Genomic DNA, 20,891 nt, shown 5'->3' with positions numbered 1-20,891 from the left:
GTCTCATTCTAGTGAGAACAGAGTTAGCTGGGAGCCTGCAGGGAGGCTGAGGCCCCTGGGAAGGCAGCGGTGCAGTCAACTGCTCACAGACCCAGCAAAGCACTCCCCAGCCTCCTGGTGTAGGAAGTGTGCACCCTCCCTCTGGTGGGTTCTGCAGGGAGTGGCCTGGCTGGAGGTCCTGCTCTGCCACTTCCTGGCTGAGACCCCCTTGGCTTGGTTTCTGCATCTGCACCATGAAAATCGAACTACTTTCCTCCAAGGCAGGGCTCACAGTGTCAACACGGGTAAAGTGTCTGGCCTGGTGCCTGGCACATAGCAAACAGTACGAGAGTGAAAACCATCCAAGGCTAACAAACAAATGCATACACAGTCATGCTGGAACAACTTAGACATCTTGCATTGCTGCCAAGAAAACTGGGCTAACTCGGAACGTTCACTTAACCCTGGCCCACCGTCTTTTGACGATACCAAGTAAAGCAGCCAACTCCTTCCTTCCTGAAACACATTTTTTAAAAGATTTTATTTATTTGTCAGAGAGAGCGCGCACGCACAAGCAGGGGGAGAGGCAGGTAGAGCGACAGGCAGGCTCCCTGCTGAACAAGAAGCCTGATGTGGGGCGCGATCTCAGGACCCTGGGATCATGACCTAGCTGAAGGCAGACACTTAACAGCCTGAGCCACCCAGGCACCCCTGACACACTTTTTAAATATCCTGCTCCCGGACACCCATTTTGGTTTTTTTTCCTTTTTCTTTGCTGTTTGCCCTCTTTTTTCTCTTCCCAAGCCTAACTGTTGGCATGCTCTGGGATAAGTTAGATCCACTTTTTCCCCGAAAGCCACTTTACCTGCTCAATCTCATCCAGTCCCAGACTATAAACACCATTTCTAGCCAGTGAGGGTAGAATTCACAGCTTGAGGGGTGACCTTCTCCTGCTGGAGACCCAAATCCTACAGCCTATATAACCTAGCCCCTTGCATCTTGCCAGAGAAACACAGAGTGTGGGGTACAAGGTGCTCATCAGAGATCAATGTCTGCGAAGGAAGAGGAAGGAGGGGAGGCAGAGGGAGGCAAACTGGAGCCTTAGACAGCCCAGGGGGCAGTGGGCAGCTCCGTCAGTGAATATGGTCCCAGAGAGGTTTCTCGCATCAGGGTTCAAGTGGCCCGGCCTTTGTGCCCGCCTTGTTCAGTCACTGACGCGGGCTGCTCCTGGAAGGGTGCAACCCTGGACAAAGTGGCTTTCCCTGGACTGCTGGTTGTGGCCAGGTGGAAGCTATATGCTATTTGTGCTCCCTGAAGCTGGGCAGGAAGCTTCTCGAAGAGGAAGATGGGTGGGGTGTCTCCGTCTAATTCAAGAAGTCCATAACCAAACCCTTGATTTTGCCTTGCTGCCCAACCTAGCTGTCCTTCCTCATCTTTTTTTTCTTTTTTAAAAAATCTCAGTCAACGGCACTACAGCTTTGCTCAGGCCAAATCCTAGGTCTAGAGACTCCTCCCTCTCAAATGCCTCTCAGTCAGTTCATCTCAAACTCGTTCAGCTCCACAATCACGATGTATCCAATCCAAGCACTTCTCACCTCCTTCCCACTGCTGCTCAGCTGAGCCCCACCCCAGTGTTGCCCTGTGGTCAGCTGTAGCAGTTCACTAGCCTCCTCTCAAAACTGTTTCCCTGACCATCCTTCCCGATCTATTGTATGCACACAAATAGGAGGGATCTATCATTCCTTAATTGATTTAAGACTTTTTTTTTTTTTTAATTTTAGAAAGTGCACGTGACTGAGGGGAGGGACAGAGGATGAGGGAGAATCTCAAGCAGACTCCATGTCCAGAGTGGAGCCCGATGATGGGCGGGATCTCACAACCCTGACATCATGGCCTGAGATGAAATCAAGAGTCAGCCGCTTAACAGACTGAGCCACCCAGGCACCCCTGGAGGGATCTTTTAAAATATAATCAGATTGTCTCTAATCCCTGTTCAAAAACCAGTCAGTGGCTTCATGTTCAAAATTAAATCTGATTCTTTACATGACCTATAATCTCACATGATACCCCACACCCCTCACTGCTCTCTAAACCTGTTCTGGCCAACACAAGAGCCACCAGCCACAAGTGCACTTGAAACAAGCACTCGACATGAGCTAGTCCACACTGGAAGGTGCTGTTAGCATCAATTACACACTGGGTCTTGAAGATTTAGCATGAAAAAAAAGGTGAGAATGTAACAAAGTTTCTAAGTTTTTAATAGTGATTATATGTTGAACAGACAATGTTTTAAAGATGAGTTAAAGAAAATACTAATTTTTTATTTTTTAAAATACTCTTAGAAAATTAAAATCACATCTGTGGCTTGTGGTATATTTCTGCTAGATGGTGCCGCTCTAAACTAGAAGTTATCAAATCATGCTTTGCAGGCCAAGTCCTGCCCACAGGCTTCTGTATGGCCCATGGACAAAGCACAGTTTTTACATTTTTTAATGGTTGAAAATAAATCAAAAAAATAAAATTCACGACACATGAAAATTGTATGAATTCGAATTTCAGTGTCCATTAGAGTTTTATTGGAAAAGAGCCATGATCATTTGTTTCTGTATTACCTATGGTTGTTTCTGTCCTACAGCAGCAGAGTTGTCATTCCAACAGAGACAACCTCGCTCATGAAGCCAAATACATCTACTGTCTGTTGACAGACAGAAAAACATTTCACCTCCTGCTCCAAACCCTTACCTCCTTCACTTTACTTTTCTTTGAAGGATGTGTAACTATTACCTCTCCTGTGATATAACTTCTGCAAAGGTAGGAGGAGCTTGCTCTCTTTTGGGGAATTACTGCCGGCACCTAGAACGCTGCCTGGCACATATCAGGTGCTCTACAAATATTTGTCCAAACAGTACATTTTTTTAAAAAATCCAGATTTCAGGGGTTTCACAGGAAGCCCCACGTTACTTCAAGAACACGAATTCCACTACTGCAATGGCTGTCTCTGTTTCTCAGCCAGAGAAGCTAAGATTAAGACCCCAGCAGTCCCGTACAGAAAGGCCAGAAAGGAACTGCCCATTTCCTTTCCTTATCAGAAAGGAAGGCCTGGTGACTCGCGGGGCTCGAGACAGACGCCAGCACTGCTGTAACGTCAAGGGGAGTGCAAGCTTTAAAAACAAAACACCTGATCTTATTTCCATGATTTTTAAATGCCTCTTTTTTTTTTTTTTTTTTTGCCCCACCTATAGGGGAAAGGTAAAGCTGTCAAAGTTATCAAAAAATTCAAATCTCCTTTTCTTCACAGGGCTGCCCGTCAACGTGATTTCATCCAGTGTGCCTCCCGGGTCCTGAGAATCACTTCCAGGTGCACCAGACGCACTTCCGGGGTCAAAGGATTCCGCCGCCTCCAGGAGCTCCAAGTCACTTCCATCTTCCTCAAAGGACTGCTGGAAGAGGTCATAGATCGTCTGCTGCTTTGGGTCCTTCATCAGAGAGAGAAAACAACAAAGTTAGAGCGCAGGCTCCAGCACCAACTCTCCCTGTGCCACTGAGGCTGGGGAGGAGACCCGGAGGTGGGGGCTGCCGGTTTTATGGCATCAGGTCCCGCATGACGGCCAGCGCAGACCAAAGCGGCCTTCCCGCCCGACACTGTTTCTTCTCTGCTGCTCGTGGAGTAAAGGAAAAGGGGGGTGGTGGTGGAGAAATGGTGTGAGAGCAATAAAGAACCTGCTCTCAAACTAGAATTCATGTTGGAAATGCCTTCTTCCTTCTAGCTTTCCAAACGGGTATTGAAGTAGCTCCCAAGCTCTCATTTCCTGCAAAGCCATTCTCCAGCGAGGGCTTAGGTTGGAATTCAACTGCCAAACCCGTGTGCTCAGCCACGGCTTACACCTAATTTTTGGAGTGGTTGGCAAAACATACCCATACTAGACATACAGAGAAGTAGATTCCCGTTTTTTTTGTTTCTGACTATCTAAAATCTGCCAATGATCAAAAGACCCATCAGCCGCCTCTGAGTTGTCGGCCATGGCGCAGTGCTAAAATCATGCTCAGCAGCTGCAACCAGACCACGCGATGGGCTCACTATCACCCCTTTGCTGATCTCTCCCAAGTGTGAATTCCCATCCCTGACCGTCTTTCATGCCAGGTGTGCTTTCAGTGTTTCAAATGACATCGCGGTTCCCTTAAACAAATGGGAGTTTAAAAACCGATGTCATCTCTCCTCTCATTCCTACATCCTCAAACCAGCAGCTCTCTTGGACAAAGCCTAGTTTTGATGGTCTGCCAACTTTTTTTTTTTTTAAACAGGAGAAAATCAATAGGCATACATACAGGGAACCCACACAGATGTGGAAATGCCAAAGATGGTCAGGCAAAATGAGCTCATACATGTCAATCTGAACTAAGCAGAAGGAGGTAGGGGTCTGGGACCTCAGAGGAAAGGAATGCATTTCACAGAGGGTCTACCAACATTGTTCTCCTCCCCCTGGCTTGCCATCACCAGGACGTCCCGACAGCCTATCCCACATGTCGAAGGGGCAGCAAGTTTGCCTCTCCTGTCTTGTTTCCTCCGTGATGTTCCACAGGCACACTGTTTCCCCGGGCTTCAACACTGGCACTTGCACAGATTTGCAGTGGTGCATCCCCATTTCAATCCCTGGCAGGTCTCTGCTGGACTGGTTTCTGCCCTTCCCTGTCCTTTCACAGGATTTTCTCGTCATGTCTTGGAGCACCCCCGTGTTGACCTCATCAATGCAGAAGCAGCTTCTCTGGCTTTTCAGCCCCTTTACAGTCAGGTCTCATTCCAGCTGGTCTCTACTTCTTCACTGTTCCTTAACAGAAGGCCCCCCAATCCCTCCCACATTGGTGATGGGGGGCCCTGAAATCTGACTGTGGGAGCTGTCCTGTGAGAACTTCAGATTACCCGATATACCCGCACCCAACACTCCCTCACCTGTCAGGATCCCAGCCTTCCCAACGAGGAGTGGTATTAAGGGTCATTAAGGTCAGCCTCCTGTGATCTGCACATCCTCCTCTAAGAACTAACCTCATCAGCCTCTGTCTGAACAACTACAAGGTTAAGGAAACACTGCCCCAAGTAAAATAAGTGTTAACCTGCACTTGAGTATGGCATTTGATTATGGTGGTGGCAATACTGTGCTTTCAGAGCATGCCTGATTAATGGAAGCAAAGTCCAAGATCTGATCAGTATTTCACTTCCCCTCTGGGAAAGCAGGCTGTCTCAGCGAGACATAATCGCTTTTGCTTTAATCTCCTCCAAAGAGGCAACATTTTCTTTTTCTAGTAGTTGATGAAATTTCCAGCTCCACTTGAATAAAAAGATAGATATAATTATTAATCAAAATAAGTATTGATAAATGGCATTTATATTATCTTGTACTTGTATTTCAGGCAGAAATTCTTAACTAATTCAGAGTGAGGGTAAGGGTAAATAAATGAGTTCTAAATAAACTCATTATTGAGTTTGAGAAGGTTGAGAATCCTTTAAAAATAAGGTTCCTTGCTTTCAAAAGGGCACATAATAACCTAGGCTCTGTGAAAATATTTATCATTCAACTGAATTAGAGAGTTCTTTAAAAAGCTTAAAAATAAGGTTGTTTCACAATTAGCTTATTAACTCTTTACATCTAGGATGATAATTTATATTCTACATTAAAAAATATGATCTCTGGGGATGCCTGGCTCAGCTGGAGGAACCTGCAACTTTTGATCTGAGGGTCATGAGCTCAAGCCCCACATTGGCTGTAAAGGTTACTTAAATAAGAACTAAAAATAAATAAGTAAATAAAAATATGACTTCTGAGTCTTTTTTATCTCAATAATTACTTCTGGAAGGAAGCATTTAGTTGCTTCCTCACTGTAAATGAAAGATCAAATCCTCAGACTCTAGTCTTCCTGTCACTCGAAGATTTCGCTGATTTCAATCAGACTCTGATTCTGGGCAATTCCATGAGAAGACATCTTGGTTTCCAGACGAGCTGCAGTAAAGCTGCTTTTCTGCATAAGGCTGAGTGAGATCCACAGGAATGACCCACACCTTCTCTCCAGGGACCCAAGGGCTGAGTGGACAACTTAATGCTCCACCTCCCCCACCCCCCAGCCAGGGGCAAGAAGCCATTTGCTGGTGTTACCTTGTAGAAGTAATTAGTAGCTTCTGTCGTTTCTGAAAAATTGGTCTCAGAAAGTCCGGCCTCACCCAGAACTTTAATCTTCTCTTGAATTAGGGGCCTGTTGAGGACAAAGGCACCGCAATGAATATAAGCTGCACAGAGCCAGGGGGCTGATTAAAAGGAAATCCCCCTCCCTGTGTTTATGGGGCGGAGGCATGCTGTTCCACTTCTTTGCAGCTCTCAAGGCACCAATGCCCAACCTCAAATATTTGCCTCCTCTCGGCTATAAACCAATTTAGGGTTTGAGTCAATCAGGTTCAAAATTCTTTCTACTGGAAGATGTAGAGAAAACAAATGTCTCATTACAACAAAATTCTCAACCAGGGCCCAGTGAACAAATCCACAAATTCAAAGATGTGGGAGTAGGAAAAACCAACACATGTGGCAAAGGTAAGACCCCTTAGTCATAAAGCTGGAGACAGGTGAGTAGTGGAAACTAATGAGATAGTCAAGAAACTTAGAATCAGGAAGGGGTAAATGGGATTGGGAAGGAGCATTTGGAGATCTTTTTGCTTAGGTACCAGACATGAATCTGGAAGCACTACATGGCCCACAGGGAGCCACTTTCTCCCAAACGTCAGCAGCAGCCCTGTAGGATGGCCTTATGTACCAATACATGGCATAAAGGGGCAGAGGGGAACATCACCGTGTCTCAGCAATGCCTTCATGGGCAGGACAGAGTGTCTTATGAGCAAACCTGCACCTATGTTTCCTCACCATCGGCTCCCCCCTCCCCCTTGTCTCAGGCCAGTGGGAAAGGAGTCACATCGCCTTCATCCTCATGCACCCAGCAAGCCATGAGTGAATGCTGGGAAGGGGGTGCGGCATGCTCACGGCTGCAAGGGGGAAGGGCATGACTCCTGGCTCCTCCGCACAGGTCCCTGAAGACATCAGCAAGAGCGGAAGACATTAGGGAGTGAAGGAAATAGATCACTGGTGTCAACCCCCGCACCACCCCCGTGGCCAGCCATACCAGAGGTAGTCGTCAGCTGTGCCTCTTGCCACGAGGTAGTGGATGCTCACGGAGCTCGACTGTCCGATTCGGTGTACCCGGTCCTCTGCCTGGAGCAGTACCTGTGGGGTCCGGGAATCACAATGTGTACGGGCCAAGGCCTGAAAGGTCTCCAGCTAGCACAGCACACAGCCCCCTGCCCCTGAGCCCAGCACACCATCCCTCCTCAGAGGACTTCACTCCATGCCCCAAGTCAGCAGGTTGAGAGCCTCTACCTCCGAACAAGCTGCCACTGAATACAAGAGAAAACCAAACCAAACCAAACCCAAGTTCTGGGGGAACTAGAACCTGCAGCCAGCCAGCGGTGGGCACAGCACTAAGTGCCGGGAGGAACGAACAGCCAGCGCTGACTCTGCTAGGAGGCCGTGCTGATGGCAAATGACAGAAGCCCGGCACGCCTCCGCTCTTCTCACTGGAACAGAAACCATGACCTTCTAAAGAACTGAGGGAGACGTCATGGATGATTAGGGGTCGGGTGGCTCTTTAACATGGTAAGCCCTGTAATAAATAACAAGGCCCCAAAGCATTGTTTCTACTATATATGCCTTCAGCCTCGAAGTCCACCCATCACAAAACAGCACCCTGTGTGGCCAATGACATATCTGCTGTCACAGCTCTCCGCTCAGGAGATAAGGCCAGTGGAACCCCCACGGCGGGCAGTTGCCCACTGGCCGCATTGGCTAAGCAGCTCACAGTGACGGTTAATACAAACCCACAGGCTGGAAGGCCAGAGGCCTGGGCTGCGGCTGCTGTGGCCACGGGCTCCCCTTCGGGGACAGCCGTGCATGCGAGCTGTTATGCCCCCATTTCCTCACAGAAGGATGCCTCCTGAGATTCCTCCTGGCCTTCAAAAGCCTCAGTATTCCCTTCATAAGATGGAGTCGATAATCCTACTACCTAGGAGACTGCCATGAACATCTAATAGCCAGACAACACATGTGCGAGTCCTTACTTCTTTAAAGACTGACCCATGGGAAGTAGAAACACGTTTCTGAAGCCAAGGAGAAAAGGCCAGAAGACAAAACTGGTGCTGGGGACAGCTCCTGGAAACCCTGTCAACCCCGACTGACACCCGGGCCTTCCGCCCCACAACCACGCGCCTGCACACCTGGGGTATTCAAGTCCCCTGCGTCCCTTACCCCTGGATTCCAGAACAGCTCCGCAAACACCACCAGGTCAGCTGAGGTGAAGGTGAGGCCCATGTTGGCTGCAGTGATGGACAGCACGGCCACGGCGTGCTTCTCGAACAGCTGGAACTGCTGGCACAGGTCCTCGCGGTCAGCGGAGGAAGTCGAGCCGTCAATGCGGATGTGCGGCACGTGCTGCGGGGACAAGGAGGGAACGGAGGTGGGCAGCACCAAGGCTGGGGCGGGGGGGGGGGGGGGGGGCTCGGCAGCTGCGGCTCGTGGGCACAGCCACGCTGCCGTTCTGGCTCCGACCTGCCACAGCAACGATTCCTCCCTTGACCCTGCTTTCGGAGCTGTTTGTCTTCTCATTTCCAATGGAAATTTCTGTTGAGAGACTTGCAGATTCCCATTTGTTTAAGCAAACATGCAGAGATTCCTTGCACGTTGGGCCCACTTTCCCCCAGTGGTACCATATTGTGACACTACAGTGTATCACAACCAGGAAATGAACTTTGATATGATGTACCAGTCTTATTCAGATGTCCTGTTTTACTTCAACTCATATGTGTGTATCCTACCAGTGTTATCACTCATGTCCTAGGAATTTCTGTCACAGACAAGACATGAAAAGTTAAGGGGCACCTGGCTGGCTCAGTCAGGAGAGAATGTGACTCCCGATCTTAGGGCTGTGAGCTCAAGACCTGTGTTGGGCACAGAGCTCACTTAAAAAAAGAAAAGGGGTGCCTGGGTGGCTCAGTGGGTTAAAGCCTCTGCCTTCCGCTCAGGTCATGATCCCAGGGTCCTGGGATTGAGCCCAGCATCGGGCTCTCTGCTCAAGCAGGGAGCCTGCTTCCCCCTCCCTCTCTGCCTGTCTCTCTGCCTACTTGTGATCTCTGCCTGTCAAATAAATAAATAAAATCTTAAAAAGAAAAGAAAAGAAAAGGGGTGCCTAGGTGGCTCAGTCAGTTAAGTGTCTACCTTCAGCTCAGGTCATGATCCCAGGGCCCTAAGATCGAGCACTGAATCGCATTGGGCTCCCTACTCAGCCTGCTTCTCCTTCTCCCTCTGCCCCTCTCCTTGCTCTGCTTGTGCTCATTCTCTCTGTCAAGCAAATAACTAAAATCTTTAAAAAAAAAAAGAAAAAAGATAGAAAGAAAGAAAAAAAAAAGAGACACTGACCAGTTCTAGCACCAAAAGGATTCTTCTGTGGCCCTTTTACAACCTGAGCTGAAGGCAGATGCTTAACCCACTGAGCCACGCAGGCACCCCTAGCACCGATCTATTTCTGCCAGGTGCTCTCTTCTCAATGTGTGTGATAATCTTTTAAACACAAAGTTTTATATCCTGGTTTTCTCCAATAAACACTATATTGTAAATCAATGAAATTATTAAGGTTTTCTAAAACATATTTATTAACATCCTTATATTTCATTATGTGGCAACAATGTAATTTATCCATTTGTGTATTTCTTCATATTTTGGAGATTCTTTTTTGTTTTTTAAAGATTTATTTGAGAGTGAGAGAGAGAGAGAAAGAGTATGAGTGGGGAGAAGGGCAGAAGGAGAGAATCTGAAGCGAATGTCCTGCTGATCACAGAGACTGGGGGCTCGATCTCACAACCCTGAGATCATGACCTAAGCTGAAACCAAGAGTCAGAAGCTTAACCAACTGAGCCATCCAGGTGCTTCATTTTCACTAAAAAAAGATGAGCTGGTGAACACCCATCAACAGGTGAATGGATAAAAATCATGGTATATGCATACAACAGAATATTACTCAGCAATAAGAAGGAATGAAATGATGACATGTGCAACAACAGATATGAATCTCAGAGTATGTTAAGAGAAATCCAATTTAAAAAAAAAGTACACACTGAATCATTCCACATTTATATAGAGCTCTAAAAATGCAAATTAGTTTAGAGTGACAGAGCAGATCTGTGATGGCCTGGAGATGGGAGGGCATGGAGAAACGGGAGGGATTTCAAAGGGCCCAAGGAAACTCCTGAGGCCAACAGACACATTCACTATGGGCTTGAACTCACAAGTCTGAGATCAAGATCTGAGCTACGATCAAGAGTCAGATCTTGAGCCACCCAGATGCCCCTTCACTGTCTTCTTACCAAACTATACTCCAAATGCAGCTCATTGCCTGCGAAGTATATCTCTATAAAGCTATTAGAATTAAAACGTTTTTAAAGGATGGATTAAAATAAACGTGCTCATGGTTCTTTGCCCATATTTGGTTATTTCCTTAGACTACACTACTAAAAATCAAAGTACTATGACAAAGGGAGAGACTTAATTTAAGGATCCTGATATTATCGCCAAATTGCTTTCCAATAAGTAATGTCTGAGCATGTCCAGCTTGCTGCACTGTTATCAATGGTAAGGGCTGTACATTTTTTTCCAAATCTTCTAGAAAGATTTATTTTTATTTATTTTTTATTACATTATGTTAATCACCATATAGTACGTCATTAGTTTTTGATACATAATTCCACAATTCATTGTTTGTTTATAACACCCAGTGCTCCATGCAATACGTGCCCTCCTTAATATCTATCACCAGGCTAACCCATCCCCCCACTCACCTCCCCTCTGCAACCCTCAGTTCATTTCCTGGAGTCCATAGTCTCTCATGGTTCATCTCTCCCTCTGATTATTCCCCCTTCATTTTTCCCTTCCTTCTCCTAATGTTCTCCATGCTATTCCTTATGTTCCACATGTAAGTGAAACCATACAATAATTGTCTTTCTCTGCTTGACTTATTTCACTCAACACCCAAAAAATAGATAATTAAGTCAAAAAATGGGCAGAAGACCTGGACAGATACTTCTCCAAAGAAGACATACGAATGGCTAACAGACACATGAAAAATGCTCAACATCACTATCCATAAGGGAAATTCAAATCAAAACCACATTGAGATACCATCTTACACCAGTTAGAATGGCAAAGACTGACAAGGCAAGAAATAAATGTTGGGGAGGATGTGGAGAAAGGGGAACCCCTTACACTGTTGGTGGAAATGCAAGTTGGTGCAGCCATTTTGAAAACAGGTTCCTCAAAAAGTTAAAAATAGAGCTACTCTATGACCCAGCGATTGCACTAATGGGTATTTACCCCAAAGATATAGATGTAGTGAAAAGAAGGGCCATCTGTACCCCAATATTCATAGCAGCAATGTCCACAATAGCCAAACTGTGGAAAGAGCTGGGATGCCCTTCAACAGGCGAATGGATAAAGAAGATGTGGTCCATATACACAATGGAATATTACTCAGCCGTCAGAAAAGATGAATACCCACCATTTGCATCAACATGGATGGAACCGGAGGGGATTATGCTAAGCGCTGCACATTTATAAACCTCTGCTGATGTGATAGGCTAATTTTCATTTATTTGATTTTCAGTGGAGTTGAAGTTTTTCATCTAAGGTTCTTAAAGGCTCCTGTCATCTCCTCGAAGTTAAGAATGATGGACCTACATTATTATGTTTTATGGCTGAACAGGGTCTTATTTAACAGAATACCTACTGACAAACATTTAGGTTTCTAATTATTTGATATTATAAATAATAACATCACTAATCTTATAAATAAATCTTTGGTTTCATTATTTCCTTAGGATAAGTTCCTAGAAGAGGAGCTTGGAAAAATTTGAGTGCCTTAAGTTAGGCCAAATTGCCGAGAAAAGGTACCAAATGTATGAAAACCCCCCATGGTCTAGCCACTGTGTGTATGTGTGAAAGAACAGATCCATAGTTCTAGGTAATTTAAGTCAATTTTTCCCTTTGTGATTTCTCTCACTGTTTTTATGTGTAGAAAGTCATTCCCCACCCAGTGATCAGCTATACATTCATCTATAGTTTCTTCTAACGCTTTATGGTCTTAATGAGCTTTGGTTTGTCTGAAATTTAATAAATAGTGAAGCTGAGTTTCATTTAAGTATTCCACTCAATTACTTAGTCAATTACCCAAACTTTATTTGTTGAATAAATTAAGCCTAATTTTTGATGACTCCTTGATTATACTTTTTAAAAATACTACAGGGCTATTCAACTAAAGAGTTATTAATACTAAAGAGGGCTATCCATTCTATTCCATCCTTCTGACCACCATTTCTTGGCCTAGTATGGCTGAATTTTATAACAGATTTTAATATCTGGAGGCACAAGTCTATCAACATTTTTCTTGTTTTTCAAAGTTGTCTTAGATAGCTCTCCTCAATTTTTGAGACTCCTTTAGCATAATAATATAAGATTCCTTCCCTTAAAATACCCAATTGGCATTTTTATTTGAATTGAGTTAGACCTACAAATTCATTTGGGAAGGACCAGTATTTTACAGTGTTTGCACTGGAGCATGGCCCAAGTCCCTCCAACTCATCAGTCTCTACACTCTTTTTGGTGAGGTTACTATTAGGTGCTTTATATGTTTTTGCTGCTCTGAATTTGATCTTGTTTTCCACTGTATTTACTAATTAGTTATAACTGGTACATTAAAAAAGCTATTTATTTTAGTATATTTATTTGGAATCTAGGCACCGTATTAAACTCTTATGCATTTTGATAGTTTTCTAATTAACTGTCTTGAGTTGCTTGAATACAGTGACAGCTCTGATTTTTCCTTTCCAGGGATTATAGCTTTTAATTCCATTGGCTGGCTTCCTGGATCACAGCATATACAAAATTCAAACCCAGGTGTATTAATGAACCACCTCTAAAATTCTCAGGAAAAAAAAAAATCACAGGAGAAAATCTTTATGACCTTACGTAAGGAAAGATTTCTTAACTCATTCATAAAAATTAAAAACCATATAGGAAAAACTAATAAACTTGAAATGCAATTCATTTATAACAACTAAAGCAAAAATTAAACTTTGCTCAATAAAACTTCAACAAAACGAAAAGAAAATATTGTTAACTGATAGATACCCAAGACTTATAAAGAATATTTCTAAATCAGTAAGAGAAAGATCATCTAACAGGAAAACAGAATATTTATAGAAGACACCCTGAAATCACTACTAAACATACAAAAAGACACAACTGTGAGTGGTAGTCAGGGAAATGCAAAGGAAAATAAGAATGAGCTGAGATTTCATTTCGCTGGCTTGGCAAAAGTAAAAAGTCTGATAATACTGTTAGTGAGCGCTCAGGACAGCAGGAATTTCCAAATGCTGCTGGTGCGATTACAAATGTGAATTACCACACCTTGCAGAGAAATCTGACAATACCCGATAGAGCTGAAGACAAGCCTATCCAATGGTTATGCAACATCACGCCTGGACATGCCCACATGCATACACATGTGTGTATGTGTGCACGTACACACATGTATGTGACAGTATTCATATAACAGCAAAAACTGTAAGTAAAATTCCATGTCTCTCACCAGGAGAATGGATAAACTGTGCTACAATTACCCAATGAGATCCTATTCTGCAGTTATGGCGGATGATCTATAGCTATAATACTACACGGAAAAATCTCAAAAATAACATTGAGCAAAAAGGCAAATTTCAGGATACTCAAACTACGCTGCCATTTATGTATGTTAAATACATAGAGGAGACTATATATTAAGAATACATACTTTTGGAATAAAATATGACAACATGGAGAAAAGGACTGGGGACAGTGGTTACAGAGAATGAGTTAGAGGGCTGCAGAGGGGCCTAAGTATGTTATTACTTAACATACACACTTTGAAATAAATATAGCAAAACACTTAATTTATTATATCTGGGTGGAGAACATGTAAGTGCCTGCTGTATGTTTCTTTATACTCCTCTCTATGTTTGAAACATTACAGGGGTGCCCAGGTGGCTCAGTCGGTGAAGCTACCAAGATTTTATTTATTTATCTGACAGAGAGAGATCACAAGTAGGCAGAGAGGCAGGCAGAGAGAGAGGAGGAAGCAGGCTCCCTGCTGAGCAGAGAGCCTGATGTGGGACTCGATCCCAGGACCTTGAGATCATGACCTGAGCCGAAGGCAGCGGCTTAACCCACTGAGCTACCCAGGTGCCCCAAGCTACCAGTTCTTGATTTTGGCTTGGGTCATGACCTCAAGGTCATGGGATCGAGCCCCATCTCAGGCTCTGCATTCAGATTCTCTCTCTTCCTCTCCCTCTGCCCCTCCCCTACTGCACACATTTTCACACACGCTCTCTCTGAAAGAAAGAAGTTAAGAAATAAAGATTGATTACATAAAATGTAATCTCCATGTTGTCATATTTTATTCCAAAAGTATGTATTCTTAATATATAGTCTCCTCTATGTATTTAACATACATAAATGGCAGCGTAGTTTGAGTATCCTGAAATTTGCCTTTTTGCTCAATGTTATTTTTGAGATTTTTCCGTGTAGTATTATAGCTATAGATCATCCGCCATAACTGCAGAATAGGATCTCATTGGGTAATTGTAGCACAGTTTATCCATTCTCCTGGTGAGAGACATGGTAAAAGATGAAGGAAGTTGAAAAGCAATTTATGGGGCACCTGGGTGGCTCAGTGGGTTTAAGCCTCTGCCTTCAGCTCAGGTCACGCTCTCAGGGTCCTGGGATGGAGCCCCGCATCAGGCTCTCTGCTCAGCAGGGAGCCTGCTTCCTCCTCTCTCTCTGCCTACTTGTGACCTCTCTCTCTCTGTCGACTAAATAAATAAAAAAACCTTAAAAAAAAAAAAAAGCAATTTATGGTCCTAAATTTAACCAAAAATGAAAAGGGAGGTAAAAATACAATGTGTTTAAACTGTCCTGATTTAATTCTACATGGAGAAACTGGTGAAGATTGGGCAACATTTCCATAACTGTTACAACTTCACAAGTTTTGTTTATTTGATGTGTTTCGTTTTAATGAACATCCTTGGAAATCTTTCTGGATATTTTTCATTCAATGTAGTAAGGAACACAAACTCTGTACTGAAGTCTGCATGTAGCCCATGTAGAACTAATAAAGCCACTTTGATGGTGCTAAGGAAGAACAAGAGGAAGAGAGGAGGATTCATGCAAATACTTGTTTCCACACAAGAGAATTTCTGCTACCTCCTTTTTTGACAATCTTGTACTTATTTACAGAGTCATGAAAGAGCCCCTGGTCCCAGAGGATCCTTGTGGGTTGTTTTTTTTTTAAAGATTTTACTTATTTATTTGACAGAGATCACAAGTAGGCAGAGAGGCAGGCAGAGAGAGAAGAGGAAGTAGGCTCCCTGCTGAGCAGAGAGCCAGATGTGGGGCTCCATCCTAGAACGTGTTCTGGGATCATGACCTGAGCCGAAGGCAGAGGCTTTAACCCACTGAGCCACCCAGGTGCCCTGCAGTGGATCCTTGTTTTTAAAGCAAGGCTCCAGCCCTATCTGTAGAGGGCAAGGAAGACGTTCAAGGACACTGCTGGGAAGTATTCTGACCCTAGTGTGGTTCTACAAGTGAGAATTCTTTGGGAAGTCCTCAGCAATGTTTCTGGAAACATCACCTCACTTCTTTGGTTCAGACCTGCCCTCAACCTGCTCAGGACCACTCAGCATCCGACACACAAACAACAGAAGCATCCTGTGTTGAATTTCAAAGGGAGCTTACCTTTCTCTCAAGCTCTGTTGTAATTGCACTCAGGACTATTCTGTGGTGTGCGAACACTAGAAACTTCTCTCTCCCACTTTCCAGGAGGTCCAGGATATATTCACTGCGTCGGACAATGAGAGCACAATAAATTTAACATATACTTGTCCAGCTGAATTATTCCACTGCATCTTTACCAGACTCCTTCGAGGTAGCTGCTCTCCCCTGCCCTTTCCCTCTTTCTCTGAGAGCTGACCTCTCCCCCCCTTCCCCTGAGGCCAAGTCACCTGCGTAGCAGCAGCCAAATTAGGAGCTACTCTGTGCAGAAAGAGTTCTTCCCTGCTTTTAAGTCATCTCCCATATGCAGATAAATCAAAGTATCGTTCCTTTTTATGTGTCTCTGATATGTTACTGAAAGTTTCTTACCATCTGGGATCACAGAAGATACGTACCAGTTTTCACTTTCGCTGCTACTATCAATGTAATGTGTTTTCAATACAAATTGAAATGTCGTCTAAGAATTGAAAATGTCTAGGCAGGCAATTACGGGACTTTAGACAGTAATCAAATTTCTGGAAGTGTAATATTGAAGCATAAGTAATAGTACTAAGGAGATACTCGGGGAAAGCTCCCCAGCTCCCTTACACAGTGCATGGCAAGCTACAGGGCCACCTGCTAAATCGGTGGTAAGGGAATTTTTTTCTGTGGCAAAGAAGATGGAGCGAAGAACCTTATTTGCTTGCTCTTCATACTCCCCTTGATTTACTGTTTTTTCTTGACTTCCAACCCCCATCTTTAGCCATGGCCTTGAAGGAGGGCAGCTATGCCAGGCCCTGGAAGGGGTGGGGATTACCCAGTCAGACTCTGATGGCTTCCCAGGGATTAAGGCCCTGCAGGAGGTTCACAATCCCAGGACAGGTCACTGTTCCCACACAGGTAATGGGCAGGTAAGCCTCCTTGGACACAAACGGTAGGTCCAGGATATAGTCACTGCATTTGACAAGAAGGACTCACTTGGCCCGAGGTGATCCTCACACTTGGGTGTGTCTGGGCACAGAACAGACACAACCCTCCTTGGAGAAGGACAAATCTCAAAGGTTCCCTGTCAGGCAGGTGGTGACCCGTCCTCTAAGCATCTAAGAGTTATTTTCAAGCAACACTATGGCCAAGAGGGAATGGATTTGAGTTCAATCTTTGAATAGTTGGTACTAATAGAATCTACTTTAATTAGTTTGAGAGACATAAAATTTGCCATGATATAAGCAAGAAAGTTTATTGCTACAGCATCAAAAAGTCACGAGGCCATAAAATCAAGTTGGACAGCTCATTAACAACTACAGGTCCCAGTCTTCCTAGTTCCTCTCTCCCCTCTGCATCTCAGATGTGGCTTTTTATTCCTATCCTTCCTGAGTCCCTAAGTTACCAGGCTGGAAATATCTGCCTATTACAAAACCACTGGCTTTTATATCAAAAGACACCCATTAAAATGAAAACAAATGAAGACAGCAAAAAGAGGAAGAAAAACAATTAGCAGAAGAAACTGGGGTTTTAAGATTTATAATCTAATTTCCACTTAAGACTTATGTGACTCTGAGGCCCAGAGATATACATGAAATTTACTCGGTCTCTGCATTTTTTAAAAATGGGGCCAGTTCGACTTACTTGACTGATCTCATAAAGAGGCTATAAGTGTGAAATGAGTTAGCAGATGTCACAACTGGTTGGAAATTAGAAAGCATTATACTATTTATCACGGAATTTTGAAAAAGTATGTTATAGATGGAATTTTACACCCCCCCCCAATATCTTGTTGAAATAATAACCCCAAGGTGAGGTTATTATAAGATGAGACCTTTGGGAAGGGGTAAGGTCACACAGGCAGAGCCCTCATGAATGAAATCAATGTCCTTATCAGAGACCCCTCCACAGCCCAAAGAGCACCCTCGCCCCTTCTGTCAAGGAGGACAGGGCAAAGATGGCTGTCTGCAAGCCCGGAAGAGGGTCCCCACCAGATACCACATCTGCTACTGCCTTGACCTTGGATTTTTCAGCCTCTAGAAGTGTGAGAAAAAAATTCTGTTGCTCAAGCCACTCAGTGTATGGTATTTTTGTTGCAGCAGCCTAACACACTAAAACAAGGTAGCACCCAAGTTTATTTATGAAGTGACGGAATGGCCAGATTTAAAATTTCTAAGAGAAATGGGTAGTTCTGGGCCCAGCACTCAGTAGACCATGAATTTTGTAGGTCATGAGCAGAGAGGGCGAGGGAAAAGGATCACACCCTTGCCATCTGTTTTTCAGCAGCTCATGAGAAATGGGTTGGTGGGGGCAATTCTGATGAGTTCTGGAGAGAGAAGTTTCCAGGTTGTAAAACCACATCTGGAGTTCATTAGTCTCCTAACTGTCTCATAAATGAAAAGGGCAGTGCCCCGAGGGTGAAGGAGAGCTGGCCAACATTCAGCAGACTTTCTGGGGTGTGGGGATCTTAGATTTGAATCATGTGGTGAGCGCACTCTCTTACTGTATTTAGGGGTGCAGAGGGAGAGGCCGGAGAGGCTGGGGGATCTGGAGGCTGAGTGAGAGGGTGGGATAGGCTGCGTGTGTCTCAATTTATCCACATATCTTGGTCCCCACAGCCAAGCTGGCACCGCTCAACCCACGCTAAATTCATTTTCATTGTAATTAAATCACTTGGACCATTATCCTGCCAGAGTCTCACATGAATGTTAAACAATAAAAAATCAGGCAAATGCACGTCATGAGAATTGCCTCAAGTTTCTACCACAGTGAATATTTGAACATGAGTGGGTTTTTCCTTTCTTTGAGAAAGGCAGACAATTTTTCAAATCAGTGAATACATTTAAGAAGAGGAATTATGACTTCAGCCTTAGTTTAGAAGGCGGAAGGAAAACTTCAGTGTGACAATGGCCCCTTGCCCGTATCTTTGGAACAAACTTTGACAGTTGCCTTTTTATGTAGGTAAATAATGGCTGAGACATGAAGTCTTTGGAGAATACCAGGGACTCCCCATAAGGCAGCCTTCTTAGTCTTCCATGAAACTCCACACTTGTGTCTCTAGGCAAATGACCACAGGTTTCCTACTAAGGGGAAAAGCTCACTTTAGTGTTAGGCCAGCACTACCCTCCTTGTAAGTGGCGGCAGCTCTAGACTACTGGTTAAGACAGGAGCTCTTGAGGACCCCAAACTTGACTGGCAGTGCTCCCGTGACAGGCCTTGCTCTGTGGCTGAGGAGGCTACGCTGTCTTGAACTTTATACCAAAGGCAGCTAGAATTCTAGGCTCTGATCCTTTCTTGCAGAGCAGCAAAACCATTCTGGCAGATTAAGGTAATAGGTATTTCTTTTTAAAGACGAGAGAGAGACAGAGTGTGGGAGGGAAAAGTCGACACTTGGTGGCCACTTACATGACAGATGGGATTTTAGCTTCAGCTGTTCTGTTGAAGAAGAGAAGGAGGGCTTCTTTCTGCTGCCGTTTCTGTAGAAAGAGAAGTCTCGGGTTGAAAGTCTCCCAGTCTGTGAGCCTTGAGATGAGCTATAGTAACTATCACCGCCTGGAGCTTTACAAATCCCAATGCCAGTTATCGGAGCTGGGAGACCCTGACTTATCCACTCAGTTGAGTCAAGCTACGGGAGCTGTAGAAACTTTAGTGTCACTGGAGACACGGCGGTGCAGGTACCCTATCATCTCCCAGGAACTGCTGAGAACAGCCAGTGAGACCAGCAACATGAGAACCCTCAGGAAAAGCATCTCAGCCACCCACACAGGCCCAAAGGATCAGCTGAAATGCTGTGAACCACTTCCTACAGCCGGCTGACAGCTTGCACACGACACTGGCCCAACCTGCTTTCTGCCTCCCCTTTTTCTTCTACCACGTTGTGTCCATACCCACTGACGAAGCTTCCTTCTGTCCAAGACTTACTGAATCATTTCCAACTGACCCCAACTAGTCTCTTCTAGTAACATCTCAAACCCATTATTCACGTGTCTTTAGGCCTGGCTCCCATGTTAGGTCATTGACCTTCCAGGAGAAGAAACCACGTTTTCCTTACAGTTGGCATCTAAATGAATACTAGTCAAGGACACAGGCACAGGAGACACGCAGACAGTTTCACAATATTATGAGAAAACATTTACTATCACTCTGCGCCCCCAGAGATGACAGACACCCTTACCATCACTGGTAGCGTGGCTCTCTCCTTCCACTAGCAAGTGTGGATTACAGATGCCCCTGGGGCCCGGTGAGGCCACTGACTGACACGATAGCTCCTTCATGTAACATAGAAGGGAGCCCACGGTTATAAGATCCGTGGCTCTGAAGCCAGGCTGCACCTTAAACAACAGACACCACAGGTGGTGGGACAGGCTGCTTGGTCCAAATGGCTTCCCGCCTCCCACCAGTGTCTTTCCTCGAGGACCTGACGAGAAACAAGGAAGATAACCTGCAACCACAGGAAGCTGGGGGGCCACTGCCAGGCTAGTGGGGCCATGTCATTGTTGTGTAGCGGTGGTGGCTGCCTTGTGACAGAGGTCCAGCTGAACTCTCCTGAGAACTCTTGTTGGAGACGCGACCCCAAGACAGTGTGTCTTAAACTCTTTCTCGGCTACAGACCCAGTGTAGACTCTGATGAAGCTCTGGACACACATGACCCTTCCCTTCTGCACGAAGGGCTCACAGACATCCTGGGTGCATTCACGTCTCCTTTAAGGGTCCCTCACAGCAGGCCAGGCCCTCTAACATAATGCGCTCCCTGGTAGGATACACCAAAGGGACAGAGCCAGGCTCCCCGGCGCTGACCTCACCCACACTGGGCATGCCTCAAGGAGAGCTGTCCTGTCTTCACACGGACTCCTGTGCCCTTCGGAGACGGCCCCTGCTCCCGTGAGGTCTTTCCCTCTCACCCTCACTCACTCCCTCCACACCTGCTAAGCAGAGAAGGAGAGGGCAGAACAAACAGATGGGCGATCGGCGGAAAGAATGCTGAGAAACCTCCCTGTTTGAGATTAGCCACTG

The 20,891-nt window shown here is 45.1% G+C and overlaps 1 protein-coding gene across 3 annotated transcripts in view; it reads right to left on the bottom strand.

Moving 5' to 3' along the window:
- Nucleotides 1–2,220: 2,220 nt before the first annotated feature.
- Nucleotides 2,221–20,891, bottom strand: part of SMARCAL1 (SWI/SNF related, matrix associated, actin dependent regulator of chromatin, subfamily a like 1) — a 61,451-nt gene continuing 42,780 nt past the window's right edge. For all 3 annotated transcript variants that reach the window (XM_059393442.1, XM_059393440.1, XM_059393441.1), the window contains exons 14-19: nucleotides 19,284–19,354; nucleotides 15,882–15,984; nucleotides 8,316–8,498; nucleotides 7,138–7,238; nucleotides 6,126–6,222; nucleotides 2,221–3,455 (exon numbers count right to left, since the gene is read on the bottom strand). In XM_059393442.1, the coding sequence (XP_059249425.1) occupies nucleotides 3,216–3,455; nucleotides 6,126–6,222; nucleotides 7,138–7,238; nucleotides 8,316–8,498; nucleotides 15,882–15,984; nucleotides 19,284–19,354 (795 nt within the window). In that variant the 3' untranslated portion in view covers nucleotides 2,221–3,215. The remainder of the gene's footprint in view (nucleotides 3,456–6,125; nucleotides 6,223–7,137; nucleotides 7,239–8,315; nucleotides 8,499–15,881; nucleotides 15,985–19,283; nucleotides 19,355–20,891) is intronic.

This window comes from Mustela nigripes, chromosome 3, assembly GCF_022355385.1.
Source record: "Mustela nigripes isolate SB6536 chromosome 3, MUSNIG.SB6536, whole genome shotgun sequence".
NCBI lineage: Eukaryota > Metazoa > Chordata > Mammalia > Carnivora > Mustelidae > Mustela > Mustela nigripes.
This window is presented reverse-complemented; position numbering and strand designations above follow the sequence as displayed.